Source organism: Dermacentor variabilis, chromosome 9 (genome assembly GCF_050947875.1).
Source record: "Dermacentor variabilis isolate Ectoservices chromosome 9, ASM5094787v1, whole genome shotgun sequence".
Classification (NCBI taxonomy): Eukaryota; Metazoa; Arthropoda; class Arachnida; order Ixodida; family Ixodidae; genus Dermacentor; species Dermacentor variabilis.
Window position 1 is genome coordinate 12546341 of NC_134576.1, and position 13686 is coordinate 12560026.

Consider the following 13686-nt stretch of genomic DNA (forward strand, 5'->3'; position numbering starts at 1 on the left):
ATGAAACTTGTACGTTTCATTGTAAAGTGACACTAAATAATCCAACACACCATGCCAACTCAAGGCAATTTGGCAGAGATCGTCCGCATTAATTTTTCGCCATGCGGAGTTTATTCGTAGGTTTAAAGAAACGAAACATTATATGCGTTGAAATCAATTAGTATAGTCCGTGGATAGCAGAAGCTGGTTTGATAAACTGCGCACAACATAAATCGTGTGGTAGGTTATTCAAAACGCTGCAACTATGTATATAGCTTTGCCTAATTGTGGCCTCTACGCCTAAACATAGGTTTTGAGGTATAAAACTCAGCGTAGCAAAAATGATAGGTGGCGCGAAGTACAAGACACTCTGCCGGCGCTCTTGTGAATTTGGAATAAAGCAGCGACAAACAGCGTGCTGATTGCTAGTGGTGTCATCTTTTTTTATTTCAGTGTTGTGTGTGCAATATTTTGGCACTGTTGACTTCCTTAGGGTCAATATGTCTCTCCTGCACCAGCAACTCCTGGTGTTCGGTTCTCGAATGCACCGCGCGTCTGTTGTCTTCTGCAGCATCTAAGGCGAATGTCAGCAAGTAGTGTGGCGTAGTATGCTAGAAATAATAAGTGCCGAAATGCATTTCCGACAATTATTACTTGTGACACGAGAACTGAAGACGTTCCCTTACAAGGAAAAATATTGAATAGGCCATTATTTAGCTGCATTATTCCAGTCTGTATCCATTAGGGTTGAAGAAACACACACGACACTCGAGAAAAGTGGCCATCGCTCAACAAACGCAAACGGGAGCGAATCACCTGCGCCGCCTGCTGTCTCGCGCAGACCCGTGCCGTGGCGTCCAGTGCCCGGCGTCGCAAGTGTGCCAGCTGGACGAGCAGCGCAACCCAATCTGCCGCTGCAACGGTGCCTGCCCCGGGGATCTGCGGCCCGTTTGTGGGTCTGACGGACGCACCTACCCCAACGAGTGCCTGCTCCGAGTCGAAGCATGCCGCTCGCGCAGGTCACTGCGGCTCGTGTATGCGGGTGCCTGCTCGCAAGGCCTGAATCCCTGCGGAGACCTGCAGTGCCCGTTCGAGTGCTCCATCGACCGATTCGGAAAAGCCTCGTGTACCTGCCCGCCTCCTTGTGAACAGGTGAGTCTGAATTTGCTTCGTGCAATTAAGAAATGCCGAGTTAGCTGCGCAGCGGAACTTTCAATTTCACCTTATTGTGGAACGCACGGGACAAAAAGTGATTCTGCCTTCTTCTTGAGCAATGCTACGACCCCGTCAAGGTGTATGGAGACACTACTCGGCGCGCAGGTGCTGAGACCCGTTTGCGGCTCGGACGACAAGACGTACGACTCAGCCTGCCATCTCCGGCGCGAGGCGTGCCTGGCGGGGGACGCCGAGCTGCGGGTCTCGTACGCGGGACCGTGCGACGCCGCCGCGCCCTGCCACGGCTTCCGCTGCCCGCCGGGCGCCTTCTGTGCGCCCGACGGCAGCGGCCAACCGTCGTGCCGCTGCCCGCCCTGTTCGGAGGAGTTCGAACCCGTGTGCGGCTCGGATGGAATCTCGTACCCGAACGAGTGCAAGCTCAGGCGCGAGACCTGCCAGCGGAGCACAGCCCCAGGAGGCTCTGCGCTGCCTCCCGTGGCCGTCGCGCACCCTGGGCTCTGCTCGGACCCGTGCGACGGCCGCCAGTGCCCCTTCTATGGTGTCTGCGAGGCAAGTACCGTTTCTCAAAGCGACGCCTTTTTTGCCGGGCGCTGCTGTGGTGGCCTTGCCGCTGGGGTTATCGCTATACCATCAGATGGCGCTCGCCTCGGAATGCTTAGGTGACGATTGTCTACAGCTTTTGAGAAAGATTTACTTAGAAAATATGGTTTGCGTTTAATGGGAAGGGATGAGGAGCGAGGAGAAAGTTATTGTCAACAGGGCACTGAGGCAGGGTGCCCTTTACCCCCACTGCTGTATATGATGTACATGGCGAGGATTCCAAGGGCGCAGGAGGGAAGTAAATTTGGGTTTAATCTCTCATACAAACAGGCGGATACAGTAGCAGATCGGCACCTTCCATGTTTGTTTTATGTGGACCATATTATGTTGCTAGCTAGCAAGCAAAGTGGTGCGCATTGTCTGGCTAATATCTGTGCACAGAAAGACGAGAACATAGGTCTGAAATTTACCGTTATAAAATAAAATGTCATGGTACTCAATGACAACAGCTAACTGGCAGCGTCAATTCAGGGTCAGGAAATACCTAGGTGAAACAATATATATACCTTGCTACGCGGATAAACCAACGCAATAAATATATGGAAACACAGGAAAAAACAATAACAGAAAGGGGAGGAGAAATGGGGACACAATAGGTACGAGGTGCTCCGGCTTATGCAGAAAGGTGTGATGGTTCCAGGACTTACATTTGGAATAGCGGTTGTTTCCTTTGAAGTCAGGGGTACAATGAGGACTCGATGGCAACTAAAGGCCAGTGGGATGCCTCCCATTGGGCACTCACGGGAAGGCTACAAATGAAGATGTGCAGGGTGATATGGGCTGGAGAAGTTTTGAAGTGGGAGAAGCTCAGAGTAAAATTTATTATGATGAACGACTGAGGGATATGGCAGAAAGCAAATGGCCTGAGAGAGTGTTCAGGTATCTGTACAGTAAAAACATTGATTCACAGTGGAGGAAAATAACTAGGAAACTTGCAAGAAACTTACAAGAAACTATACGATCGGTATGGTGAGCAACACAGCAATAGAGAACGTCAAGCGGAAAGTCATAGTGGCTCAAATAATCTCATGGATGGCGGCAATGGAAAACATACCTGCTATGAGTAACTACTTAAGAGGAAAAAAATGAAATCAGGGAAGAAAAAAATTATAACTCAACGGGAAGCTCATTACTTTTCAAAGTGAGATCAGGGTGCGTTAGAAAACGCACATGTAAAGCGAGATGCAAGGAGGAAGAAGCATGTGCTTGCTGCGATAAAAATCTAGGAAAACGATGGAGCATGTTTTATTAGAATCCAAAATATTTGCCGAGCGATCGATTTAGGCACATTTGGCCTCTGGGTTCGGCGAGAGTAGTTGGAATGTAAGAATGTCAGCAATAGAGATGAGTAAGGGGCGATTAGAAAATTGGTGGAAGAAAAGCGGGCAAACGAGATACAATGGAGGCGCAAAAAGAAAAGTTCCCAACAGGGGTTCAGAAAATTCTTGTTTTGTTTTTTATTTCTTTTTGTTTTTTAACATATGTAGAACATTCGGCAATGTAATAACAAGAGCTTCGTGGCGCAGCCCACCAAAGGGCACGCTCATAGCACCCGTCCGTCCGTCCGTCCATCCATCCGGGATGCGTAGTTTGTGCGTATATCCCGTGCTGTGCTTGCTTTCTTGTGCGACAAGAATGCCGGGCTGTGGAGGTCTCGTGCTGGTCTCTAGTAGCGTAAACATTAGAATCGTCCATAGCCTACAAGGGAGCCCTTGGAGCTGGCGTCTCAATAGCGTGCTGGTCGCGTATGCTGAAGGGGCGCGTAAACAGGCGCCAGCGAAATAGCTCCAAACCGTGCACTCTGCGTCGAAGACAGCCAGGCCAGAAAAAAGCGTCGCGCGGAAGAGGAGCGTCTTCCCTACGCAGTGAAACGTGGTGCAGAGAGCGAATGTATGTATGCAATTTATAAATTTAATTTTATAATAAAAAATGGAATTATGTACAGCCCCATAATTTAATTAAGTTTAACACTTCTACCACGATGCGATGTGCCATGCGAGGCAGTGTTAATGCTCAAGTCTCAGAAATTAAGAACAATGACGCACAACAACGGCTCAAGCAAGCACGTTCGGTGGACTACGCAGACAAGCAGCATTGGTCCACCCAAGGTAACGTTTAGTGTCAACTCACCGCTCTTGTATTGAACTAAACGCTGAAGAGATTACACATTCGCTGCTAACATCACCGCTAATTATTTTCAATGAAAGCAAACAGCAAACAAAGCCGCGCATACATCGATTCCCATGGTGCTTGGTATGCGCATAATATTAAAATTTTTTGCTTATTCCTGCACCTCATGCATCCGGCGTTTGCAATGCGATAGCATTGTTATCACAACCCAACGAGAAAACCCGTCCGTCCGTGTGTCGTCATTTTCAAGGCGGGGCCGGTAGCGGCGAGCGAGTCCACCTTCGTGCTGCTTCTCGTTTCAACGCCAAGAATACAGCGGCCACGGAGCCATCGAGACTCGGTGCCCCCCGCCCACATCGCAAATCGCTTTCAAGATAGGTCCACGCGGCCGCCCCCGGTGCGCGCTTGATAACGGTTAATAATGGTTTGCATCGAGAGGAGGCAGCGTCATCGACCGCGGCTACGTATGAGGTCTACCAAACGTTACACTGTTCGATTACACCACGCATCGGCCATTGGATGCCATCCACGAAGCATGAGCATCATCTAAACGCACAATCATATAACATCAGTGATTATTGCTACTACTCGCATCTTCTTCGTCGTCTCCTGCTGGTCTCAATTAGCATTTGGGTTCTGCAGCCGCGCTTTGCCGTGTCACGATTCTTTCGCGGTGTTTCTTGCAATTAAACCAAACGCAGTCAGTATGGCGTACGAAGACGAAAAAACAGGTGATTAGTAGCTAATGCTTAGGCATCATTTAGATGACTCCCACAAGAGATTCTACGTTAAATTTTTTCACTTGTTTTTTTTTCGCAGGCTGCAGTATGTATTGCTTTGGGATTTCCCAGTTTATTTTCACTGTCACAAGCGGCAGTGTTCAGCGCATTGCTGTGGTTAGTACTCCGGTCGCTGCGGCCACAGCACAAGTTGGAGACCAAGGGTGCGCTTGGTTGGGAGACGTCTTTCGTGAGCTCCTGCATTTCTGATTTTGTTATAGCGCAAGCTTGACACGGACAACAGAAGGCACATCTGACACACACAGTGCTTGTGCTGTGTGTGTCATTGCGCTGTGTGCGTCCATTGCGCTGTGCGTGTCAGATGTGCCTTCTGTTGTCCGTGTCAAGCTTGCGCTATAACAAAAAAGTTATGCCGTACCAACAAGCCCCTATCGCTATCCTCATCTCCTGCATTTCAACTGATCTTCCGCTGGGCGTGTTCTCTGTTTCCAAGTTGTGCATCCGAATGAAGATCTCTCGGAAATAGCTATTCATTTAGTGGTTCTGAAAGCAACCGCATTGACTCGTCAGAATAAATAACGAGCCAATAACAAAGAAACCATAGAACAAGACAGACAGGCCCAGACAGATGGACGGACGGACGGACAGACGGACGGACGTACGGACGGACGGACGGACGGACGAATAGAAATAGTGCATGAGGAAATGGGAATGGTGATAATGGCATGACCAAGAGAGAATGGCGACGACGGTATAACGGATGCATAATAGCGTCTATGTGACGACAACGCAATGGCGAGGGTGACATGACAATAATGGCATAATCACGATTGAATGGCGACAGCGTGATACAGTAGAATGACTAACAAGAAATGACGTCGACGGATCTATGAAGCCTGTATGACGGTGACGGCATGAAGATAATGGGATGACGATATTGAAGGGATGATAATGGTGATATTGCAGCGTGACGTTGACGGCGTGACGACAAGGATATGACGATGGCGTTGTGAAGACTGCGGGATGACGATAGTCACATGTCCAAGCTTTAATGATGAAGATGGAACGACCGCAACAACCCAGAGATGATATGACGAGCAATGCATGAGTATGACTACATGACGACGAGGCAAGGAGGACGATTGTGAAGCCACGACTTGGTGACAATGAGATAAAAATGAACGTATAGTGACAATTGTGTGACGAAGACTGTATCACATAACCTGTATGCCGACGATGGCGGGACGACAGTGCCGTGATTGGAGTTGGATGAGGAAGCTTGAATGACGACGACGGAACAAGGACGACGGCGCCACGACGACGGTCTGACAATGCTGGCATGATAGCGACTGACGATTACGGCATGGCAAGGGCGGCACAATCACGATTGGGACCGGTTCCTTTCTTGATATACATTAACGATCTTCCACTGCATGTATCTTGTCGTATTCGCTTGTTCACTGACGACTGCGGAATCTGTCGTACTGTGACTGACACCTCTGACCAAGCATCTCTCCAAAATGACCTTAATAACGTGCAAAACTGGTGCAACAGTTGGCAAATGGCCTTGAATACTAACAGGGGCCAATTTATTTCAGTTTTCCGCCGTCATAATCCTTATCTCTATTGGAAACGTCCGAATGGAATCAGTTCTATCCTATAAGTACTTAGGCATAACCCTTTCCCATGACATTTCTGGAATGCGCATGCCACTAACGTAACTATGTCATCGAATGAGACCCTTGAGTTCATGAAACGTCACCATCGTGATGCTCCACAGCTCGTTATGCTACTCGAATACGAATCATTTGCCAGGCCACAACTCGAATATGCCGCGGGCATCTGCAACCCTCATCAAACATATATCGTCAACGCACTCGAGTCAGTTCAGAACAGTGCGACTAGATTCATCCATTCTTCATCTTCACATACATCAGCATTTCGCTCTTAGAGGCAGAATCTAGCTTGACATCTCTTGCTTTTCGTTGTCTTATCGCCACACTCTTTCTGTGTCACAAAATTTTCACAGCTCGCATGACGAGATTATCACGAAACTAGACACTACATTACAAAACTTACATTACGCCACCATCTTCACGCATGTCAACGCGCACCAGCCATCAACTCCAAGGTTCTCGTCCTCCAACACGAACTGCCACTTTTCAAGCTTCATTGTTACAACGAGCTGCCAAAGACTGGAACGGCCTACGCCTCAATGACGCTGCCATCACATGTCATTCAGAATTTCTGGAAACTGTTCAAACTTCTATTTCACTGTAACCCCTGCCTTTCCTTGTGTATACCTGTCAACCGCCCCTTATGTAATACCCCGATAGGGGTCTTTAAGGTAATCAAATTAAAATGAAAAAGATTCAATCCCAGCAGTATGTATACAATACCTCAAAGAAGAAGTAGAAGAAGAAGAAGAGGAAGAAGAATAAGAAGAAGAAGAAACTTTATTAAAGAATAGTCCGGCTGTTCTTGCTGTAGTGGCCTCAGGTGACGGCTCGAAGTCCTTGGACTCGAGCGGCATCTTCGGCTGGCCGGACGGCCCAGAGCTGGTCTGCCAGCTCTGAACTTCTGATAGCCGCCTCTCAGTGGCGGCGACGGCTACGGAGAAGGTCCGCGGTGGCTCCCGCATCCGGGGCGGCGTCGGGAAGAAGCGAGCTCGAGCCTTCTCCTACTCTGGCAACGGCCGCGATTATGGACGCGTTGCGAACGGAGCTGGTTTGATTACCGTTGTTGCCGGCACACTCCCAGAGCATATGTCGCAGCGCTGCTCTCTGTCCGCATGTTTTACACGCGTCTGTCGGATATAAACGCGGATAGCAGTGGTGTAAGATAGCGGGGCTAGGGTAGGTGTGTGTCTGGAGCAAGCGTAAAGTTACGGCCTCGTTCCTGTCCAATTTATCGTGCGGTGGCGGGAATGTGCGTCTTTAGAGTCTGTAGTGTTGGGTGAGGTCGCTGAACGTGGTTAGGCGACCGCCCCACGCCCAGTGTGTTCTTGTTGCTGTGTTTCTGTTGTAGTGTCCCGATCCGGCAAATCCGATGCCCCGCTCTCGGGGGCGGAGGCGGCCACATAATCAGCGGCGGCTCGGCGTGTGAGACCTCAAGCCGTTGCGTGGGCCGCCTCGTTGCCCGCGAGCGGAACATCGGTGTGTGCCGTGGTCCAGAGGAGGAAGACTGTAGAATTTTGGGGTTGCGAGGGCGATGACGAGCCGCCGTCGACAGAAATTTGGAGTATGCGGGCCGCTTCCCGCGAGACACGACCGCGCGCGAAGCCGCGGATTGCCGCCTTCGAGTCGCTGATCACGATCGCAGCGTTCGGCACTGCGACGAGTGCTTGGGCTATCGCGGCTTATTCAGCCGCCTCCGTGTGTCCCGTGGTCACCGTGGCGCTCCCGAGGCACTTACCTGAGCGGTCTACAACCGCTATCGCGTGTGCGCTTCTCCTTCCTCCATATCGCGCCGCGCCTACGTACCTCAAAGAAGAAAGATTGTAAATTGTAGGATTTTACGGGCAAAACCACTTTCTGATTATGAGGCACGCCGTAGTGGAGGACTCCGGGAATTTGGCTACCTGAAATTCTTTAACGTGCACCTAAATGTAAGCACACGGGTGGTTTCACATTTCGCCCCCATAAAGAAGAAAGATTGAAGTCGACTCAACGACAAAAGCTGTATGACGACAACGACATGACGATAATTGGATCACTTTAGTGAAATCATTACAATGATGAAACGACAGCGTGACGACGACGGCATGACGAAAGTCCAATGACAAAGCTGGTATGGCGGCGATGCAACGACCACGACGGCATCATGACCCCGACACCATACATGTTTATTTATTTATTATTTATTTGAAAACTACTGTCAGCCTTATACAGGCCATTACAGGGAGTCGACGGGTCGGTACACGTAGGAGTGCAATTTATCAACTACACATCAGTAATCATAACCGATACAACAGCAACGATACAAAATTCTATGCAACCGATAACAAACAAATCGTAAGTCTCATAAGTAAGCATGAAAGATAAGTAGACATAATATAACCAAGTATAACACATCAATGTTATAGCATAAGAAGGTATTCTTCTACCCTCTCCACAAATTTCGCTACGCTATCCCTGCCAATAATTTCCCGGGGCGAAGCGTTCCATATTTCAATGGCAGCAGGAAAAAATGAAACTTTGAACATGCGGCAGCGTGTGACGTATTGCCTGATATGTTTATCATGACATTTTCTACGGAAATGACGATGTGGTGGTTTCAAGTGGACGTGTTTATCTATTTTTATACGATCATGATAGAGCAAAAAAAAAGGAACTTCATTGCTGCCACACGCCGCCGACAGGCAAGTGTAGGAATGCCTGCGGCATTTCGAAGAGTAGTGACGCTGTTCTGACGGGAATATTTTCAATAGACGAAACGTAATGCCTTATTTTGGATTGTTTCCAATCTCTCTATATGATGAGGGTTCCAAACTATACTGCCATATTCGAGAATGGGCCGCACTAAAGTTTTATAGGGTAATAACGTAAGGAGGAGCCGCAGCCAACTTTGTTCGTAGAAACCCGAGTGTTTTAAAAGCTTTTGCGCATGTATTCTCTATGTGAACGTTCCACTTTAAGTTACTTGTAATTGTTAAGCCCAAATATTTCATAGCGTCTGTTCGTGTTATGTCGGAGCCCGCTATTCTATAATTGAATGTAATAAAGGACTTCCTACGGATAATAGTCATGCACTTTGTTTTTCTGACGTTAATTTCCATGCCCCAGGTTACACACCATTGAGTAATCTTATCTAAGGAGGCATTTAGGAGCTTCTGATCCGCAGCATCACGCACACATGTATACACAACCCGGTCATCAGCGAATAACCCAACTTTCACGCCTGCTTCAACACAATTAGCAACGTCATTGATATGAATAAGAAATAATAGCGGCCCTAACACTGATCCCTGTAGTACTCCGGAGTATACCTCAAGTAAATCAGACTTGCTATTATTGATGATCACATATTGTGTACTATTGGACAGATAGGCAGTGATCCAGGCTAAGAATATTGGTTCTATACCAATAGACCTAAGTTTCTCAATTAATTTAATATGTATAACGCGGTCAAATGCTTTTGAAAAATCAATGAATATAGCTTCGATTTCCGACCTATCATTAATTGCTGAAGCGAAGACTTTTGTAATTTCTAAATGTTGTGTTGCTGCAGATAACCCTTTTCTAAAATCATGTTGTATTGGGCATAATAAATTATCTTGTTCTAAGTGTGTCACGATTGCTTTGTTGATTATATGCACGAGTAATTTGCAAAAGTAACTTGTGAGTGATGTGGGCCGATATTTGTCTACCAGTGTCTTTTTTCCTTCTTTGTGATTAGGAGCAACCTTTGCGCATAACCAGTCCGCAGGTAACGTGGCTGTACTAATCGATTCGGTGAATATGGTGTATAAGATGGGTGTGAACTGTTGGGCATATCGTCTCAGGAACGTGTTAGATATGTCATCAGGACCGGGCGCTTTCTTGGTATCACTTAGTAAAAGCAGTTTCAACACGCCTGACTCTGTTATCAGAAGCTCTGGCATAACGAGGGCAGCTTCAGCCAAGGATGTGCTTATTACAGGTGAACGAGTGAATACCGATTGAAAATAATTATTGAATGTATTTGATATAGCGCCTTCATTTGTTACAACAGAGCCATTAATTTCTAAGTTACTAGTACGATCCTCTGGTTTCGATAGATACCTCCAGAACTTTTGTGGTTGGTTCTGCATGAAGTTCACTAGGGTATTTGAAAAGAAGCTATTTCTCGCAGTTCTAATCTCCGATTTTAACGACTGCGAAAGTTCACGTATGTCTTTGCAGGTATTCCTTTTATTCCTCATTCTTTTCCATTTCCGTTTAAGGTGTATTATTTGGCGTGCTATCCAAGGAGACCTATTCCCAATTCTCTCTAGTTTCGTAGGTATGAAGGTTTTTTCACAGTGCACGATAGCTTCTTTTAATTGCACCCACAGCTCATTAACAGTGCCGAAAGACTCAATTGAAAAATTATCTAGTGCCTGCTCAAAGTAATCTATTACGCTTTCATCGGCAGCCCGGTTGCAGTCTTTAATTTCAATACGCGAGGGGTTAGTATAACTGTTTCGGCCCATATTTGTGTTGCGTACTGTCAACACTAAAATCTTATGATCCGAGATACCATCAGCTATGCTAATACTTGTTGATAATGATCCTGACACGAGAGCCAGGTCTAGCAGCGACGACGTGTCTCCCTGCACACGTGTGAGTTCTTTGACAATTCGAGATAAAGAAAAACTGAACATTATATCCAAAAATTGCTCAGAACTCTGCTTTCCTTTCGTGCTCACCGTTAGGTCTTCCCAATTCATGTCCTGTAAGTTGAAATCCCCTGTTAGCATTATCTTAGTGCGTGTTATTTCTTCGACTGCGGTTTTCTAAATCACAGATTTTGTTGTTAATTTGGTTCACATATGCGCGCATCGCTTTGACTGTTGCGACGCCCTCATCGACTTTTTCGTGGTATTGTCTTAATGTAGACAATGCAGTTTCTACTTGCGTTAACCTTTGATGTACACCCTCGAGTCCACTTTCTAGAGTAGCCTGTGAAGTCTTAATTGAAGCGACCATGGAAAGAATTTGGTCCAGCTTATCTGGACCGGGATTCTTCTCCACATCACCACTCAGTTGTGAAAGCAATTGGACAACACAGAACGACTCGTAGCAATAATATAGCAGACACAGTGGGCTTGGCAGCACAATGAGGCCTACGCAGTTGCTTTTCGTGCAATTTGAGAAAGATCATTTGTCACTAACCTGGACAAAGAAGAGCACGAAGTTTACCAACGTGCGCCGAACGGTGCCGCCAAGCCCACTGGCCTGTCCGTGCCGCTTTTCTCGGTTTTTAAGCGTTTCCCACGATGTTATCGATGCCGCTCGTAATCCAAAAGGCGGGTCCAGTCGGGAAGTTATCTGCAGCGCTTCTTCGTGATGCGATGGCGTCCGTAGACGCATCAGGTTGACTATCGGGCAAGACATCACCGGTTGGTAGCTGCTTGTCGAACTGTGGTAATCCAAGAGCAACGGCAAGGTGTCATTGCTTGGCCAGCGTACATCCACGAGCACCTGGACAAAGAAGAGCACGAAGTTTAACATCGTGCGCCGAACGGTGCCGCCAAGCCCACTCACGTTTGGTCATTGTTTGGTAACAAGTTGTCTATAGCGTTGGTCATGCTGACCAAAGCTATAGACAACTATAGACAACTATAGACAAGCTATAGTTGATTGTGATGAGCTCAGAAGCGCCTTGCAAGACATGAAGCGGGGAAAACTGGCAGGAGAAGACGGAATAACCGCCCATTTAAGGAAAGATGGAGGAGACATTACGATTGAAAAGCTTCCGGCTCTCTATACGAAGTGTCTATCGACTTCAATAGTCCCAGAAAACTGGAAGAATGAAAACGTTGTAACAACCCACAAAAAAAAGAGACGTTAAAGAAGTGAAAAAATTTTAGGCCCATTAGCTTACTTTCAGTATTATATAAAATATTCACCAAGATAATCTGCAATAGAATAAGGTAAACTTCGGACATTATTCAACCAAGGAAATAGGCAGTGTTCAGGAAGGGATACTCTACAATGAATCACATCCTTGTCATCAATTGGGTAATCGAAAAATCCGCAGAGTAAAATCTGCCTCCCTGTATGGCCTTCACAGAATAACGAAAGGCATTTGATTCAATAGACATACCAGCAGTCATAGAGGCATTACGTAATCAAGGTGTACAGGCCGCTTACGTCAACATCTTAGAAAATATCTACAGAGATTCAGCAGCTACCTCAATTCTACACCAGAAAAGTAGAAAGATACTCTAAGTATGGACAGCTGGGCTAGTTGGTTATGATTACCACTATGAAACATCGTTCCAGCGCACAATTGACCACGGACGAGAAGAGAAAGACAACACGAACGCCGGTTGGTTATGATTAGCACTATGAAACATCGTTCCAGCGCACAATTGTCCATACCCAGCTGTCCAGCCCAGCTGTCCATACTTAGCGATATACTTTCTAGTACATTACCGGCGTTCGTGTTGTCTTTCTCTTCTCGTCCATGTTCAATTGTGCGGTGGAACGAAGTTTCATAATGATAGAAAGATGCCTTTAAAGAAAGGGGACAGACAGGGAGACACAGTCTGTCCAACGCTATTCATTGCGTTCTTGGAAGATGAATGGATGGATACAAGTTTATTGGAATCCGGCAAGGTTTAACGCAACCCGGGCTCAGGTCTCCCACGGGAAAACTTCAAGGCCCTGCAGGTGGAAGACGACGAAGTCGAAGATCGCGGACGTGCTCCGCATGGGCTCCCGCTTTGAGACCATTTTTCGGTGGAACTCCCTGTGCTGTGGACTTGCTTTTGCTTGGATTGTCTACAGGAAGTTGCCCTGTCCCTGCGGACACCTAATTTCGGCAAGTTTGCCCCCTTTTTTGGGGTTTTTCAACGCTTTTCGTGCTCAACCACGGCGCGGCAAAGTTAGGCCTCATCATTAGGCCGAGCCGCCGCCGACGGCACCGGGCTCCGGGGCGGTGACTTGTGGTCTTGGACCTCTGTGAGGCTGAAGACAATGGAGTACTCCATTGAGGGAGAGACTATAACGCCCGAAGAGTTCGAGGCGGGAGGATGGGCCTGGGTTTTGCGGGCTCAAGATCGATTCAAGAAATCTGTATACGAGAACCATCCCGAGAGTAGCCCTAGCCAGACGCAGGCGGGCAGCGACGGGCGCCAGACGCACGGAGCAGAACAAGTCAAGCGTGGGAAAGCGCCGGTGTGGAAGAAACGGGGACCGTTTCTGAAGATGCCAGCCAAGGGCTTCAAGGTTGTGTGCCAACCCAAGAATTGGGACTTGAGTATAGTGACGTCGAGGGAACTCGGAAATGCCTTGAGAGTAGCAGCGGAGCTGACGAATGCGACTGCGGCGCAGGAAGACCTGGTGCGGGTCAACGAGACAAACAATACGATGAC

At 47.5% G+C, this 13686-nt stretch overlaps 1 protein-coding gene across 2 annotated transcripts in view; it reads left to right on the top strand.

Annotated features, from left to right (window-relative positions):
• The window catches only part of LOC142558612 (agrin-like), a 521743-nt gene that overhangs the window by 326978 nt on the left and 181079 nt on the right, over positions 1-13686 (top strand). For both annotated transcript variants that reach the window (XM_075670788.1, XM_075670789.1), the window contains exons 5-6: positions 821-1131; positions 1300-1704. In XM_075670788.1, the coding sequence (XP_075526903.1) occupies positions 821-1131; positions 1300-1704 (716 nt within the window). The remainder of the gene's footprint in view (positions 1-820; positions 1132-1299; positions 1705-13686) is intronic.